The sequence below is a fragment of the Gracilinanus agilis genome, chromosome 4, assembly GCF_016433145.1.
Source record: "Gracilinanus agilis isolate LMUSP501 chromosome 4, AgileGrace, whole genome shotgun sequence".
NCBI classification, from domain to species: Eukaryota; Metazoa; Chordata; class Mammalia; order Didelphimorphia; family Didelphidae; genus Gracilinanus; species Gracilinanus agilis.
This window is the reverse complement of record NC_058133.1, coordinates 175,876,984-175,895,551: the sequence shown is the minus strand read 5'-3', so window position 1 is coordinate 175,895,551 and position 18,568 is coordinate 175,876,984. Positions and strand designations below refer to the sequence as shown.

The 18,568-nt window shown below is 38.6% G+C and overlaps 1 protein-coding gene across 1 annotated transcript in view; it reads left to right on the top strand.

The window, feature by feature from the left end:
• The window catches only part of DHX40 (DEAH-box helicase 40), a 53,474-nt gene extending 36,542 nt beyond the window's left edge, over window positions 1–16,932 (top strand). Inside the window, exons 11-18 of the mRNA XM_044672142.1 lie at window positions 341–421; window positions 1,694–1,851; window positions 8,269–8,383; window positions 9,107–9,215; window positions 12,533–12,627; window positions 14,673–14,742; window positions 15,053–15,281; window positions 16,428–16,932. Of these exons, the coding sequence (XP_044528077.1) occupies window positions 341–421; window positions 1,694–1,851; window positions 8,269–8,383; window positions 9,107–9,215; window positions 12,533–12,627; window positions 14,673–14,742; window positions 15,053–15,281; window positions 16,428–16,567 (997 nt within the window). The 3' untranslated portion in view covers window positions 16,568–16,932. The remainder of the gene's footprint in view (window positions 1–340; window positions 422–1,693; window positions 1,852–8,268; window positions 8,384–9,106; window positions 9,216–12,532; window positions 12,628–14,672; window positions 14,743–15,052; window positions 15,282–16,427) is intronic.
• The last annotated feature ends 1,636 nt before the right edge of the window (window positions 16,933–18,568 follow it).

Genomic DNA, 18,568 nt, shown 5'->3' with positions numbered 1-18,568 from the left:
GACACTTCCCAGCTGTGTGACCTTGGGCAAGTCACTTGACCCCCATTGCCTACCCTTACCACTCTTCTGCCTTGGAGCCCATACACAGTATTGACTCCAAGACGGAAGGTAAGGGTTTAAAAAAAAAATTTTTTTTTTTTAAAATTTGGATGGGTGAAAAGGGGGTATGCAGGAAGATGAGAAAGTCCAGAAGCAGATTTTATTGAAGATAATTTTTTCTCCTAATCCTAAATTCTCAAAAGAAATTGATTTGTGAAACTGGGTGGATTTGGTTCATGGCTTGAGGTTATAACCCTCTCAAGCAATGTAACTTCTTTTTGCATCTCATTTATGTACTTAGGTTTCCCTATTTGGAACGGCCTGATGAGAAACTTATTTTAGAGGCTCTTAAACATCTCTATCAATGCGATGCTATCGATAGGTAAGAAGAAAATTTTATTTATTATGGTTTTAATTGAGTTCAGTAAATTGTTAATTAACTGGGTTCAATAATTTGTTCTCTTATCCCAACTCTTCTTCTGCTTCACCTAACCCTTCCAGCCACTCCAACTCTCTGTCTCACCACCCCCCCACTGTCTTCACTCTTGCCATATCTTTTTTTTTTTTTTTTTTTTTTAAATTTTAAACCCTTAACTTCTGTGTATTGACTTATAGGTGGAAGAGTGGTAAGGGTAGGCAATGGGGGTCAAGTGACTTGCCCAGGGTCACACAGCTGGGAAGTGTCTGAGGCCGGATTTGAACCTAGGACCTCCCAATCCATTGAGCTACCCAGCTGCCCCCTTGCCATATCTTTATAGTATTGGCCCTATAGTTAACCAGGTCACAGTCCTCTTAAGTCTTTGCTTAAATATCTTTGCTGCTAACAAGTGGCTGTTGACTGACATTCCAGAAAATTCTTAAGAATTTTAATTTCAAACCAATGGCCCCCAGCCAGCCAACAAGCATTTATTAAGCATTTACTATATGCTAAATACTGGAGAATCAGGAAAAAATGGGCAAAAACATCAAAAGAACAAAAAAGGCACAGAGGTAATTTGGAAGCACTCTAATTAGCAGAATCCAAGCTTGGCTTACCCTATTTCTCTTTCCCTTAAAGAGACTAGAGTATGTTAGAACAGTAGAACTAGAGTATAATTTTCTTATTAGAAGTGCTTTCTGGACTCTGATTCACACAATGACCAACCACATTCCAGAAGACTAATTAATAAGGAAACCTGCTGCTCCTCTGATGGCAGGGAGGTGATGATGGACATAGAATGCCAATGGAGGATTTTTTTTTTACTTAACCAATGTGGAAATTTGTTTTGCTTAACTCTGTGTTTGTAATGGGTTTTTTAATTGTTGTTTCTTTGTTTGGAGTTTTTTGCATCCATTTATTTATTTATTTTGCTCTCTGAATGGAAAGAGATAGGGAGTGAGAGGTTGGAGGGAGAGAATATAGATTTAAATAAAATAAAATCTGAATTTTTTAAAAAGTATTTTCTGCTCACATATGGATATCTAGCTTTGTTTAAAGCTGCCTAAATAATGGTATGCTAGTTAAAGGTTTCTCTTCCTTGGTAATTTGTTAGTTATCTTCAGCTACATGATCTCTGTAGAATGTTTGAAAAAGAATAACTTATCTCTTTTGTCCTGAAAGATAATCATTACAAATATGACTTAAATATCTTAAGAACTTTTTCCTTCTATTAAGGAGTGGCCATGTGACAAAACTGGGTTTATCAATGGCAGAGTTTCCCCTCTCTCCAAATTTGACCCGGGCAATCCTAAAAGCTGCTTTTTTGGGTTGTGAAGATCTCCTGCTTCCGATAGCAGCAATGCTATCTGTAGAAAATATCTTCATTCGGCCTGGTAAGAAGTTAACTGTTCTTTCCTGTTTTAACTTTGGAGAGAAATGTCCTTAACCTGTCATTAGAATAAAATAAAGGGAAGTAGTTCTAGGAACAATTTTAATTGTTCAGCAATTTTAATATTTTTGAGGCGACTTTAATTTGCATGTTTATTGGGCTGAGTACATTTGTGTAAACCTTTGTTTAGAAGTCAGGCGGGAACAGGTAGGTGGTTCAGTGGATTAAGAGCCAGGCCTAGAGACAGGAGGTCCTAGATTCAAATCTGGCCTCAGATACTTCCTAGCTGTGTGACCCTGGGCAAGTCACTTGACCCCCATTGCCTAGAAAAAAAATTTTTTTTAATTAAATTAAATTAAAAAAAAAAGAAGTCAGGCAACACTGGATAGTGATTAATTTGGAGATTCAGTAGCACTTAAATTCAAATACCACTTCTGGTACACTAAAATTATGAGATCCTAGACACATCTCCTCAATTCCACGTACCTTAAATAATTTCCTAGGAATTAATTGGCTACTGTGTCATAGATGAGTTGTCATCTTGACAGTAGAAGGAGTTCCCTATCTCTTCTCATGCTCACAAGTTACCTACCTACTGCATAGCTTTTTGGAAAAGCTAATCCAAGTAGCATTTGGTGTGATAAATGCAGGAGGGGACTGAAAGGTTTAACTTTCCTACCTGAACTTTTTTTTTTGGGGGGGGGGCTCCTCCTAGGATATAGATATCAAATTACAGGTACTATATTTAATATTAAGGGGAAGGAGGAACAACCAATTTCAGGCATGAGGAACTACATGATTTAAATGGCAAGGTGCTTTGGATGTCCAACAATTAGTCCAGTTTCACTAAAATGTAAAGAATGTAGAAGGGAGTAACATAAGATAAGATTAGAATCATAGATTTGCACCAGGTTGCCTTGAGGGCCAGGCTAATGAGTTTGAATGTTTTGGGCAAGTACTAGGGAGTCACTGAAGATTTTTGAGCAGAGGAGTGACATTATCAGATATGTTACAGAAGCAAGGCTAGGGACATAGCACTTTTTTTCTTAGGTTCTAGTTCCTAGGTTTTTGTAATCTTGATTCTGGTTCTCAAGAACTAAAGAAAGATGCTGCATAGTGCAGTCCTGTTTTTCTTTTCTTTTCAGGTAAGCAGATGAAGAATATGTCTATTGCCTAGACCAGTGGTTCCCAGACTTTTTTGGCCTACCACCCCCTTTCCAGAAAAAATATTACTTAGCCCCCTGGAATTTAAATTTTAATAGCAATTAATAGGAAAGATGAGTGCACCTGTGGCCATCACTGCTCCCCAGATCGCTGCAGCACCCACCAGGAGGCAGTAGTGCCCACTTTGGGAATCACTGGTCTAGACTATAACATGGAGTTGGATAGACAACCCATAAAGCTAATCCCTCAACACATGGCTTATACACTGCAGATTAGCAATAAGCTGGGCCCACAGTCAAGTCAAACAATAACCTGGGTCCAGGATCATATTGGAGGAGAATAGCTTGTCATATCCAGCAATTTGTATGACACCCCCTCCCCCCAATACTTCTCTCTAAATCAGTAACCCTTATTTTAACATTAGTGTATGTTGGTCACACAGTAAGACACAAGATAACCAGTGGAAAAATGGCTCATTTGTTCCGTGAAACCAAGACATTGGTCCTGTCTAGAAATAAGGCCATGGTCCATTCTACATCTATTTGCCTGGTAGCCTTTTTTTGCTACTTAGGAGGTAAGCTTCTGTAGCCTCCAGTAGTGAGAATGAACCCCAGAATGCAAGGCCTCTGGGTAGCCATTAACTTAGAAGCAGTAAGACTCGTAGCTTTTCCCCTCAGCAAGAACTCCATCCATTTTTCTCTGAAGTTAGCAGATGTCCTGCCAGGAATCACCCATTGACATATTGATCTATTCCGTATAGCGACTACTGTTGAGAATCACTGTAGTTCCCTTTCATTATCCTTATCTTGTGAATCATTACTTATCACTGTTTCTGTATGAAGCTTACCTAATCCCTTTTACCTACGTCATTTACCCTGTAGATTGTAGACCCCCAACCCATTAACCTTTGCCACCGCTCTAAGAGACTTGTCTGCCTGGTTCTTAGAAGGTATCGGCCCTCCTGTAAACCCAACCCGTCCCCTTTACCCCAGAGGGCGACCTGCAGACGGTGTTCTGAGAGCTGGACTTTTCAAGCTTCACCATTACTCCCTCCCAAGGCTCTAGTTACCCAGGCTCAGAAATTCTGATATCTCATATCCAATAAATATTTTAGAACACGTGTTCTCCCAGGTAACACTTAACTGCATTTTCTTTTAGAACTAGAGACAGGCAGCTATTTCTCCTTAATTGTTCATTGATAACAAGAACCAGTAGTGTTTTGAAGTGCTCTGAGAAAAGTTGCATGAGTTTTATTCTTAAAACATAGAGCAAGAAATGACAAAAACTCTCAAACTGCTTCAGTAGGAAAATAACATTTATATAATGAAGAGGGAAGAAGTTGGAGGATAGGGTAGGAGAGGGGTCCGAGGGGCTAATGCTGGGATTAAAACTCCCCATGTGATCTCTTATCTGCTTGGGTCACCAGAGAGTGCCAGGCCCATCATGAATGCTGCCTGCATTTGTGTGGGCTCCATATAATCCTAAAACAGTGCTTTGGTTTAACAGTCCACTGAGCATTTAAATGCCCACCGGGTATACAGACAGAACCATATTGGGCAGATCACTGAGGTGAAAGGCTGCCAACTCTTGTTATCCTTTGGCCACAGGATCTTTGGAATGTTTCTGGCCGAAAGGTTTTTATTTGCTTGGCTTGGTAAAGGAAAGTAGTATAGAAGACCTTTGCCTTATTGTGGTCTATAAGTGATGTATTAACTCCATTTTGCTGAATCAGTAGGAAAGGGAGTTCAGTCCTTCAGCTCTTTAGGTAATAAATGATCCCTTTGGGAAACTTGTAGGTGCTCTGCCTTCAGGGTACCTTCTCCCAGATTTCCGTAAAGACCTTCCTTTTTTATGTCATTCTCAGCATAACTTTTGCTGACGTGTCAGTTTTATATTCACCTGTTAGGAAATTTTTGTCAACTTATAGTTTTTGTATAGCAGTGGCACTTCCCTTCCACCACTAGATAACTTGTGCCACCCCTGGCTAGGTTCAGAGGGGCCACCAGGTCAGGAATTTTTCCTTGCTCAAGCAAACTCATGAAGACTCTGCTACTGCATGGAGAGATTGTATCTGCTTGAGTGGAAGGACTTTCCCCACCCCCCACCCCCAACCCCACCACCCCATGAAGTTAGGAATCTTTACAAATAAGCCACAAGGCTTAGAAAGGCATGCTTTCATTTCCCTTTCCCTTCCTGTGTTTCCCCCATCCCTTTTCTAATATAGAACTCTGTAGGGGGTAGAACTTTATAATAGTGTCAATTGCATTCTAAAATGCTTGAGTTAAAGATTCTTAACATAGAAAATTTCAAACAGATCAAAAGCAAAGAAAGTTTCCATGTTTATGACTTTGTAGTAGATGAATGAAATCAGTAGCTTCTAATTTATTCTCCAAATTTGTAATAAGGTTGTAGCATTTAAATTAGATCCCACACTGATAATTTTCTTTGTCCCTCTATAGAACACTATCTACCATTTTCAGTTTTTTTTAGATTATCCAAGTTTATGTGGACAAATAAAGTGATAAAACAAGAATATTTTCCTCTCTTTCTTGTTCTGTTTGCTACTGTTTGTGTTTTTGTGATCTGGAAATAGTTGACAGGGTTCTTAGATCCTGGTGGTTCTTTTTTGAGATCTCTGCTGTAGTAGCTGAGGACTGCAGAAGTTTATTTTATTTTTTAAAATTTTTTTGTAAATTTAGAGGATAAAGTAGAGCTGGAGGATTTCTGTCTCCTGAAGGACACTTGCCTTTGATGTCAACTGTGCTAATAGGCAAAAGAGATAACAGAGGCAGAATAACCTTGATCATCCAAGATTATGGCTCAGAGATCCTTTGTTTATTCCTGTAGAACTGAATGTCAAGCCTCTAAGTGGTGTGAATGACCTTTCCTTTCTATAGGGGAGACTAGGGAACTGACACCTTTCACTGCAGTTCTATCCCAGATCTTTGTCATCTTGAGTCTGGGTCTCAGAAACCAAATAAAGTTGCTGTATAATGCAGTCCCATTATAATTTCCTTTTTTTTCCTCTTCTTTCCTTTCTTTCCTTCGCTTTCCCTTCCCTTTCCAGTGCTTTCTCCTTCCTTCCTTCCTTCCTTTCTTCTCTCCTTTCCTTCCTTCCGCGGGACCTGCTGAGATCTTATTTTCCCCCCAGTGTTCCAGAGTCTGTTATCAACTGTTAAAACTTTTTTTTCAAGTACAATTTAAGGTCTCTTTACTGAGTATAGAGGCTTTGCAAACTTTTAATTTGTGAAATCATGTCCGGGTTAGATCTTGGTGATTTTAAACTAGCTGTGTTGAATTTATGTTTTTCCCATAGTCCAAATGAGGTGGTATGTAGACTATCTATCCATACTTTGGAAAATTGTGGGCCAGTCTGAGAAATAAAATGACCCTTTTAAAGCTTGGTCCCTTGCCCCATTCTCTGGCTTGCAGTAGTCAGCTGCTTATTCAGTAAGGACTAAATGCAGATATTAAGTTAAGGAAGCAAAAAGAGGTGCAAAGGCTGTTATGAATGGATACTTTCTTTTTAGCTGAAAATCATGATTCAGTGGAGGAAATCTATAACCAAAATAATGTTGAGTTAATTCTTAGATCCAGGCAGGTTTTCCATCTCCCACCTAAGGCTAGCCACTGAGTGTTCCTTTGTGAGAGCTTTAGAAACAAAGGCCAGTGTCCCTAAAGGTGATATTGCAACCTGGATCACCTGCTCCTTTGTCTCTGCTGAATGTTTGCATTGCTAAAACATTCTCTGCAAAGCCCTTTCCACTATCGATTGAGATAGAATTGACTGATGACTCCGAAGAATTCAGCAGTTCTAGCCTGGTTTTGCTGCCACTGCAGCTGCTCCAGTTCACGAGCATCTACTTATTTCCACTGGCTAGAACTGAAAATAAAATACATGGGGGAGGGGAATTTTTTTAACTGAAGAAAATTGCAAATACAGTAGCATGAAAAGGGATGAAAAAGGGACAACTCATCTGTTACTCACCAAGGATATAGAATAGTATTTTAAGAGCAAGGTGAAGTGTGCTGCAAGATACTGCATTATGCAGAATTCCTGGATTTCTTCCCACTTCTATTTAGCAGTACCCACCCTTCCCCCCTCATAGAGACTGCTTAGTCCCCTTGCACTGAAATATTTCTCTGGCTTCCTGAAATTCCATCTATTAGATTTACTTGGATTAATAAACAGAACCCACTGGGAGGGTTGGGAGGATGGCTATTAGTCATTCATAGCCTAGCAAGGTTGTCTCTAAAACAAGGCAAATTATTTTCTCCCGTCTTTCTGAAACATTTGTATTCAGTTAAAATGAACATGGCCAGCCTTGAAGGAGAAAACCCAGTCACAAAGATGCAGCCTGAGTGATAGGTTTGTCAGTGAAGGTTTCTGGAACCTAGGTCATTTTGAGGGTAATATATTTTATGTGCTGATTCTATCCATAAGAGGCTCTGGCCTTTTTTTTTTTTTTTTTAAAGCACCAGCTGCTATTGTTTCCTCCATCTAGGGCTGTTTCCCTGAGTCACTGCCAGGTATCAGCAGCCGAAAGGCCTTCCCAAAGCCCAAAATGAGAGGGCTCAAACCTTAGCATGGATTAGTTTAATCAGATTGCTTTCCTCCTTCCACTTGGTTGAGATGCATGCAGAGAAGAACGAGAATTTCATCATGAAGGGAAAAAACATAAGCTAGGGGATCTTGGTTGATGGGGCTCTTGGAGAGGGAGAAGATATGTCTAGGAGGGCTGCTGTAGTAGAGAGACTTTGTATTGTCAGAGGACAGCACAGGGCACTCAGCTTCTGGATGGGCTAAAGGAAAAGAGTTGGGCTATTAAAAGGGGTATGTGTAGGGAAAGGTGCCAGAGGCAAACAGCCTACTTTGAAATTTTGTTTCTATCTGCTTTTGTTTCTTTTCCCATCATCATGCCCCTGAATGTTCCTGAAGCAAGGCAAAGCTGTCATAACACGTCAGGTCTCTTTGCCTTCCCCTGCTTAAGAGTGTGGAAACAGTAATGGAGCAGAGGTGAAACGATCTGGATGCTGCCTCGGTGGTTTAAGATGAGCTGGCTTCTTTCTAGAACAGTTTCACTAACACAGAAGGGGAATGAAACCAAAAGCCTTTCCAAAAGAATGAGACTTGTTTCTCCACCTCATTTTAAGCTCTGGTCCTAGGTTTTCAGTCAGTTTGGCTAGGCAGAATGAATGAATGGAAGACCTCCAAGCCAAGGGGCCTCAGCTCTCACCCAACTTGGCTTTTCCCTAGGTGAAGCAGAGAAACAAAAAGAGGCAGAGCTGAGACATCAGGAACTGTCATCCCAAGCTGGTGGATTCAATGACTTTGCAACTCTAGCTGTAATCTTTGAACAGTGCAAATCAAGGTATGTAAAAGAAGGCCTAAAATTATTGGGGCAAAATGATCTTTCTTGGGTTATACATTTACACATGCTTTTTTTGTATTGGTGGGTTCTTAGAATGCTACATAATAAGCTACTAGGTTGTCTGGAATAACAAAGTGCTTGAATGCACTGTGTACATAACAAGTCTACCTGTACAATGAAACTGCCCTATTTATAAATTATTGGGTTTGTTGTTGTTGTTGTTTAACTCCTTGAAAGTGTTTTTAATTGATATAGTTTGTTGTTAATCTCTGAAACAAGTTTTTCTTCCCATAAGCAGGTCCCATCTGCCAGCTTTGATATAGGCTGATCCTACAGATAACTGGTTTCCATCTTTTCACGTAAAACATAGATAACCTTTCACTAAACCCCCAATCTGGTTCCTTGTCATGGCCTGGAGGTGATTCTAGTGCTCAAGTCATGGAAGGTTCTACCAAGCCTGGGGATGAACAGGGAGTCTATAATCTGAGAACCAGCAACTCAGCTACATTTGGAGAGGCAGGTCAGCCGCAGGGTAATGGACATTTCAGGCAGAGCAATTTTCAGAGACCATTTTTTAAATCACAGAAGGTTGTGACATGCCTTGGTGAAGATAGTAGTCACCCAGATGAAAACTCAGATCCTCAATGCTTTAAAGCAATAAGAAATGTTAGTTGCCTTTCACTTCTAGGCATTCTTTCACCATGCCACTATTTGCTTTCACAGCACATCTCCTCCTACCTGGTGTCAGAGACATTGGATCCACTGGAGGTGCTTACAATCTGCATTCCGTGTGGAAGGTCAGCTTCGAGAGATAATCAGGAAACTGAAGCAGGTGACCACTGAAGCGCTTTCCTTCAGGCACTATCCCTTTGTGTCTGTCTTGGATAGGATTTTTTCAGGCTCTTCAAGCATCAGGGATTGACAATTCCTCTGATTATTTCCACCATTCAGTGCTACTGTGTAGCAAGACTATTTGCCTTGTTAACATTTTCAAAAGATCCATTGGGAGAGAATCCCAATTTGACAAATTTTTATTCACTACCTCCTACATGACACTATGCTTGATGCTGGGGTTACAGAGCTAGAAATGAAATAAACCTGGTTTTCAGTGAGATTATAATCTATGGCAAATAGGAGAGGACACAAGTACCTAGGTAACAGTAATATAAAAGAAAACGAGATAGGGACAACTAGGTGGCTCAGTGAATTGAGAGCCAGCCTGGGTTCAAATGTGGCTTCAGACACTTCCCAGTTGTGTGACTCTGGGTAAGTCACTTAACCCCCATTGCCTAGCCCTTACTGCTCTTTTGCCTTAGAACCAATACATAGTGTTGATTCTAAGACAGAAGGTAAGTATGAGAGAGAGACAGAGAGAATGAGAGAATGAGATAAATACAAAGGACAGATCCAGGCAAAGTTCTGAAAGAATTTTGAAGGGGGAACTTTCTTTCACATGAGGTGAGATTAGAAAGGAAATATCAGGGAAGACATGCAACTTGGATCTTTTTATTAAAACCCTTATGTCTTAGTATCACTTCTAAGACAGAAGTATAAGAAGACTGGATAAGTACTCTAAGAAGATAAGACAATGGAAAATTATTAATGCCAAGATGTATACTCAATTAAATAGGCAGTGTGGAACAACAGCCAGTTTGGCAGCTAGGTGGCATAGTGGATAGAGTGCTGACCTTGGAAACAGGAAAACCTGAATTCAGATCTTGCCTCAAACACTTCCTCAGCTGGGTGGTCCGAGTGTCACTTAACCTCTCCCAGCCTCAGCTTCAGCATCTGTGAAATGAGGGTCAAAGTAGCCCTTGTCTCACGGAGTTGTGAGGATCATTGAGTTGATGACTATAAAGTGCTTCGTAAACCATCAAACTTCATCAGTGTTAGCTGTCAGTATCAGCATTTGAATAAAGGACTGATATGACTAGAGGGTGGAATATTTCTCAGGCAGCAGTATGAAGAACAGATTTTAATAGGAAGACAGGTTAAACTTAAAGTAGTCTAAGAAGAAAGAGAATGAAGATGATAGCAAAGGGAAGACAGGACATGGCCCAGATATGAGAGAGTTGGTAAAGGGAAAGACAACGGGCCTCAGCATTGTTTAGATGTATGGAGTAAGACAGAAAGAAGAGTCAAAGATGATTCACAAGAGATTCAAGAGTAGTATTGACATGCTTTACTATAATGTCATCTAGGTGACTTAGTGGATAGAGAGCCAGTTCTGGAGTCAGGAAGACCTGGGTTCATATTTGGCCTCAGACATTTTCAAGCAAGTCTCTTAACCCCACTTGCCTAACCCTTATGACTCTTTTGCCTTAGAACTGATAGTAAGCATTAAATCTAAGATGGGTTTAAAAGATTAAAAATTTAAAAAAAAAAAAAAAAGAATAAGTGTGGAGGAAGCCGAGATTAGAGCAAGAATGGAATGACTAGAAATCATGATGTTAAATAATATGTATGGAAAGGAGGAGAGTGGGAGAAAAGGAATGACAAAAGGATGGTCAGAGATAGGAAATGAAAATTTTTAAAATTTTTAATTTAGAATATTTTAAATTTTTTAAATTTTTAATTTAGAATATTTTCCTATGGTTACATAATTCATGTTCTTTCCCTCTCCCCCAGATCCCCTCCTCCCTCTGTAGCCAACAAGCACTTCCACTGAGTTTTACATGTATCATTAATCAAGACCTATTTCCATATTGTTGATAGTTGCACTAGGGTGATCATTTAGTGTCTACATCCCCAATAATATCCCCATCAACTCATGTATTCAAGCAGTTGTTTTTCTTCTGTGTTTCGACTCCCACAGTTCTTTCTTTGGATGTGGATAGCATTCTTTCTCATAAACTCCTCAGAATTGTCCTGGATCATTGCACTGCTACTAATAGAAAAGTTCTTTACATTTGATTGTGCCACAGTGTATCAGTCTCTGTTATAAGGTCCTCCTGGTTCTGCTCCTTTTATTCTGCATCAATTCCTGGAGGTTGTTCCAGTTTACATGGAATTCTTCCAGTCGTTATTCCTTTGAGCACAATAGTATTTTTTTATTTTATTTTTTTTAGAAAAAATTTTTCTATGGTTACATGATTCATGTTCTTAATCTCTCTTCCCCTCCGCTCACCCCCTCCTCCCCCCGTAGCCAACGCACATTTCCACTGTTTTCTTCATGTGTTATTGATCAAGACCTATTTCCATATTATTGATAATTGTACTAGGGTGGTTGTTTAGAGTCTACATCCCAAATCATGTCTGCATCAACCCATGTGTTCAAGCAGTTGTTTTTCTTCTGTGTTTCTCCTCCCACAGTTCTTCCTCTGAATGTGGATAGCGTTCTTTCCACAAGTCCCTCAGAATTGTCTTGGGTCATTGCATTGCTGCTAGTACAGATGTCCATTACATTCAATTTTACCATAGTGTGTCAGTCTCTGTGTACAGTATTCTTCCGGCTCTGCTCCTTTCACTTTGCATCAGTTCCTGGAGGTCATTCCAGTTCACATGGAATTCCTCCAGTTTACTTTTCCTTTGAGCACAATAGTATTCCTTCACCAACAGATACCACAATTTGTTCAGCCATTCCCCAATTGAAGGACATTCCCTTATTCGTAAGTGAAAGTTTTGCATGATGGTGAGGTCTAAGTTATGACCCACCTTAGTGTACAGGTAAAGGAAAATGAATTTGGAGGTTACAAGTTTTATCAAGGTCAAGAAACTATGATGGTGGGGCAGCTAGGTGGCTCAGTGGATTGAGAACCAGGCCTAGAGATGGAAGGTGGTGGGTTCAAATTTGACCTCAGACACTTCGTGGCTATGTGATCCTGGGCAAGTCATTTAATCCCCATTGCCTAGCCCTTATCACTCTTCTCCCTTGGAACCAATGCACAATATTGATTTTAAGATGGAAGATAAAGGTTTTTTTAAAAAAAGAAAAGAAACTACGAGGACAGCAAGTTAAAAAGGTCATCATTGCAGAGGTCATCATATCTGGGGATGATGGAGGAGAAAGATAGGTAAGTTAGAGCAAGCCAGAGGCCAAAACCATAGGAAAAGGTGGTGTAAAGAAATAACTTTTTTGAAAGTTTTAAGATGAGAGATTACTCCTAACTGTTATTAAAGATTAACTTTATATTGGTATTCTTTTTACAGCAACCTGATTTCCCAAGAGAAAGTTATGATGGTCCTAAACATGAAATCTTACGAAGATGTTTGTGCACTGGCTACTTCACCAATGTAGCACGAAGGTGAGCAGTAAGCTTAGAAATGGCTAAAAGGAAGCAATACCATCGAGAACAATGATGAAGGAGGTTCAGTATTTGTTACAACCTCCAAAGTAATGGCAATGGGCTCCTTCATAATTTTCATGCTGGTAAGACTGTATCAGAAAAGCATAGCTTAGTTGGTCCTTCTTTTTCTTCCTTTTCTATCCACAGCTTCCTACTATGTAAATATTCCCATTACAAAAAGAAGCTCTTCTATTACTGTTTTTGTCTTTTTCTTTACTTAGAATGGGCTTCATAGTAATTTTTATGGTTATTTGTCACAAGGTCTTGCCTGGTTATGTATATTGGTGTTGCTATATTTGTTTTACAAATAAGAAAATTGAGGCAGATTATTACAGTAAGTCAGTGGCCTTTTCAGAATCAGTCATTGAATAAATATATTCATTGAACAGTTTTACAAATGTTTTTTGCCTCCTCACATGTGCTCAGGCTCATTCTGCCTGAAGTTTCATTCTCTACCTTTGAAATATTACCTTTCCTTCAAGCCTCAGCTCAGATACCACCTTTTCCCTGATTATCTTCTACTTAAAAGTAATCTTGCTCTTGTCTGAATCCATCACACTTTACCTGTACCTTTCTGTATTATACTTATTGTTTGCATTTCTTATCTTCCATCTAAAGAGTCCTTTAGATGTGAGCATCTAGCCCTTTTTCCCTTTCCTTAAATCTACAAATTAAAAATACCCAGTACTTTTGACTGATCCTTCTCACATAAAATGCTCTCTGGGCCTTGAGTCATCCTAGTTGCCCTCTTTTGGGCATACTTCAAGTGTTCAGTGTCCTTCCTAAAATATGACACTCAAAGTTGCATATGATCTGCCCAACAGTTAGAGGACTGTCACCTGTTCTGGATGCCCCATTTTAATGCAGCAGCATATGATCACATTAGCCTTTTTGGTGACCATATCATATTGTTTGACTCATTGAACCTGCTCAATTCAGAATCCCTCAGTCTTTTTCATATGAACTGTTAAAAAAGCTGTGCCTCTCCTATTCTTGCTTGTACAGTTTATTTTTTTTAACTTAGGTACAGAATTTTACTTATATTCTCATGAAATGACAGTCTGTTAGATTCAGCTTTTTGATATCTTCATCCTTTCAGCTAATGCATTATCCATTACCCATGCTTCATGTTATCTGCATATTTGGTAAGCACATCTCATAATGCTTGTTTTCAAGCCATTAATGTGTATGTTGAACAGAACAGGATAATAGATAAAACCCAGTGGCTTACCTCTAATTATCTCCTTTCATATTTACATTGATCCATTAATCAACATACTTCACTTCCAATCATTCTACCATTTGCAACCACTTATCATTTTATCCACATTTTTACATCTTGTCTACAAGATGTGAGAATTCATCAAATGTCTTGTGTCTGTAGCATTTCCCTGATTCACCAGACTAGTATTCCATCAAAAAAAGGAATCAGAAAAAATTAATAATAATAATAATAATAATAATAATAATAATAATAATAATAATGGAAATAAAGTTTATCTAGCAGTTGACTCCAAGTAATCACTTCTTCCCTTATGCACCATAAGCACAAGAATTCTGCCAAGTTCGGAGGTCAAACTCACTAGGTTGTATATTTTGTGGAATCCACTTTAGAACATTTGTCTGATTGTTGGAGGACTTTGAAAGTTAGGCTAAGGATAACAATTGAGAAGGAATGTAATGTAACCCAGCAGTGAGAATTTTTGCATTGGAATTTTAAATTAAGGAAATTGTGTTTTCATTGGTATCAGACTTCATGATAGCAAAGATCAGGTATACCTTTTAAAAGGAGAAGCATTATTTATTGATTTGATTGCTCATACCTAGTATTCATTTGAAGCAAAGGAAACCATTATAATAAAAGAGTTATTTTTAATCTTTTATCCATCCTTAGAAAATGTTGCTAATTGCAATATTCAATGTATTGCTTCTTGTGTTGCACTGATGTCTGATAATCACGATTTAAAGTGTATTTAGTAAAACAATTTTTATTGTGCTTACAGATCTGTAGGAAGAACATTTTGCACAATGGATGGGCATGGAACCCCAATACACATTCATCCTTCTTCAGCGGTAAATTATTTCTTAAAACTTCAAAATAATTAGGATAATTATTTTGCTGTGTCTCTGGCTCTTTTACTCTTTGTTTTAAGAAAAAAATTTGGCATGTGTATTAATACTTAGTGCTATAAAGGTAATGCTATCTAATATGTGTCTATGAAGAAAAAATTCTAATGTCATCTATTCGTTGAATGAATTCAGAAAAACTGTAAGTCTCAAATATTTAATTGCTGGCATAGAGTAGTCTCATGTTATCCAGTAGTATGAGTTGGAAAGAAAAATCAGGAAAATTCTTTTTCTCTCAATACATACTTTTGTTTAGCTCTATAATCAGGAATCCAAACTCGAGTGGATCATTTTCCATGATGTTTTGGTTACTTCTAAAATGTATATGAAGACTGTGTGCCCAATTCGCTATGAATGGGTTAAAGACTTGCTACCCAAGTTATATCAATTTGATGCCTATGAATTGAGCAGTATGGCCCGTCATGAAGTGACTGAGGAAGAAATAAAGAGGTGGGAAAACAAGGAAGATCTAAAGCAACAAAAAGGTGAGTAAAACATAGTTTAGTTTAAAATAGAACTTTAGCTTTAGAATTTTGCCCTCAGGGACAAAGGAATGCAAGAAGTCCATCTTAACTAATCTTCTCTTACCAACTTTCTCCATCCAATCAAGCCTGCATTTTTATTGAAGTGCCAAACACTGCTCTAGAAAAAGAAGTTGAAATCAAATTCCAGACTAGTGGGTGGCCTTCATGCTCTTTTTATATCTAAGCTTACATCATAGTGGTTCTCTTGAATGACAAGACTGTGACTTCTGGTTTTTTGGGCTAAGAAAGATGCCATAGCTACTACTCTGGTTTCTTTTTTGCGTGTCTGTTTTTGACATATAAACTGCTTCTTTTACCTTGTGAAATATTGCCTTTTATTTTTCCTCCCTTAAAGAGGTATTTTTTAAAAGGAAAAATAATTTTTTGATGGCTGAATAGCTTTCCAATCTGTGAGGACAGTTTTAGTAATTGTATTAATCTAAGACTTAACTTTCACCTCACCCATTTTTGAGTTGAAAACAGAAATTCATTCTGTCCTGACAGAAGAATTTCATCTCCACAGTAGTTTATAAAGATGAGCAAAGGGACAAGCTGCGTTATTCTAGTTTTTCTAATGGGAGTCTCCAGAGTATAGTTACTCTTGTCCTTTAATATTTAAAAATACATAGAAGAGAGAGGCAGCTAAGTGGCACATTGTAGAGAGCTCCAGACCTGGAGTTGGAAGGACTCGGGTTCAAATCCAACCTCAGACACTTCCTAGGCAAGTCACTTAATCCCAGTTGCCTAGCCCTTGTTCTTTTATCTCACAGTTGTTAATAAGACGAAAATAAGAAAGTAAAATAAGACAGAAAATTTTTTTTTAAAAAGAATTCATAGAAGAACCAGTCACTAAGTATTTTGCCTCAGTACCTGGCCTTTGCATACTGTTTAGACACACAGATTGAATTTACAATCAAATCCCCTTTAGTTCCTGGGCCCTGTGTTTTTGTTACCTAACCTTAGACCATGCTGTTTCTCTGGAGTAGGAAGTGTTACTTTTCAATTTCTTACATTTTACTAAGAAATTCAGGGTACTTTTTTCCTTTAAAACCTTCACTCTCAAGTCCAAGAATATCACTTTCATGTATTCCTTTTTCATCTTTCCAGATAAAGCAATGAAGGAATCTCTAAAGAAAATGCAGAGAAGGAACGATGATAAATCCATTTTGGATGCACGTGCTCGATTCCTGGAGAGAAAGCATCAGCGGTCTCAGGGCGTCACGGGCACTTTGAAGGAAACTGACTAGTGGATGACCTCTTGATTCACAAGGGACAAAAAGGAATTGGGAAATGCACTGCTGCTTTACCATTTGCTTCAGACAGAACTGCCAAGAACCAAAGGAAACTGTTGTTGAATTTATTAGCCTCAGAACTGAAATGGCTTACACCAAGGCACTCAGATGGAATTTTCATAGGGAAAATGAGTAGGTTGCTCTGATCAGTGGCATTGATATGTGCATGAGTGCAGCATAAAACAAGAGGTTTTACTTTCCATTCTGCTGACCTTAAATTGGCATTGAACTGTCCCTCAATATTTTTAAATAAATATAAATTGATATTTTATTAGATTGTAACCCATTTGTAATGGAACATTAAAGATTATTTTCTTAAAGACTGCCTCTCACATATATTGGCTGTGTAACCTTGGGAAATTCATCGAACCTCTTAATGCTCTAGGCAATTCTTTAAGCCTAAGTTAAGAACTCTCACCTAGAATTCTCTGGTTGGGGGTGGAGGGTGGGGGCTAGGAGAGCCAGGCCCACAGATGGGAAGTCCTGGGTTCAAATCTGACCTCAGATCCTTCCTAACTATGTGATCCTGGGCAAGTCACTTAACTCCTATTGCCTAGCCTTTACTGCTCTTCTTCCTTCCAAGATGGAAGGTAAGGTTTAAAAAAAAAAAAAGTTCTCTGCTCCAGTGAAAATACAGGTTCAGGCCCTATTTAAAGAGCCTTTAAAGCCCTTCTTAAAAGCTTCTTCTTAAAGCCACTGAATTGCTATTAGAATTGTCTGTTCTGTTGGGTGTATTTTCATTATTTAAAGCCATTGTTAATATTTATCGATAAAAGGCTTAGTCTATGACTGAATAAGAAAAATGTCTATGGTAGGATTCTTTTAAAAGTTACTTTTACGGGGCAGCTGGGTGGCTCAGTGGATTGAGAGCCAGGCCTAGAGATGGGAGGTCCTGGGTTCAAATAGGACCTCAGACACTTCCTAGCTGTGTGACCCTGGGCAAGTCACTTGATTCCCATTGCCTAGCCCTTACCACTCTTCTGCCTTGTAACCAATACACAGTATTGATTCTAATGGAAGGCAAGGGTTTAAAAAAAAGTTACTTTTACTGGGATTACACAGAGTACTTTTTTATATAGACATATGTTTGGAAATGTAGTTTTAGCCACTCATCAGAAAGAGATCATACATGTAAGAACTTTTCTTCTGTACTTCAACATAAAACTCAAAAGATGGTATAATGTTTAAGATTTTTTTTCAGCAAAGATTAAGACATTCAGTTTTTTTGTAGATAACCTTCATTTTCTGGAAAGTTACAATGTTATTTCTTTCTGCTTAGCAGCTGAGCTGAATGCTCCGGTTTTTAGAGTTAGAAACTTTTGAAACCTTTGCTGAAGAAAATCCTGGGTGGACCAAAATCTGAATCTGAATTCACTAAGCATCTCCTACTTTAGGTCTTTGTTTGCTTTCAGAGTATTTTATTGTTGCAGTAGGCATAAAGCAGATTAGTTCCAGAAGTGAATATCATCCTCCTTAGAAGTTCTTTGAAAACACACATAATTCTCATGCATCGTGAGTCACACCTGACAACCCCAGGAAGCACTTTTGATCTGGGAAATTTCATGTGTATGAATGAATGAATGAAAACATATTTAGTAAGTGCTTACTATGTGCAAAGCGCCAGGGATACAAATAGAAAAACAGAGCTTCTGCTCTCAAGGAGCTCATAGTCTATGTGGGAGGAGAAACACAGAGGAGGAACAACTGCTTGAACACATGGGCTGATGGGGATATTATTGGGGATGTAGACTCTAAACGATGACTAGTCCAACTATCAATAATATGGAATTAGGTCTTGATCAATGATACATGTAAAACCCAGTGGAATTGTGCCTCGGCTAAGGGGGGGTTAGGGGAGTTTGGGGGAAAAGGAAAGAACATGAAATATGTAACTAGGGGGAAATACTCAAAATTAAAAAAAAAAAAAAAAGCTCTCAGTCTAATGGTGGAGACAAT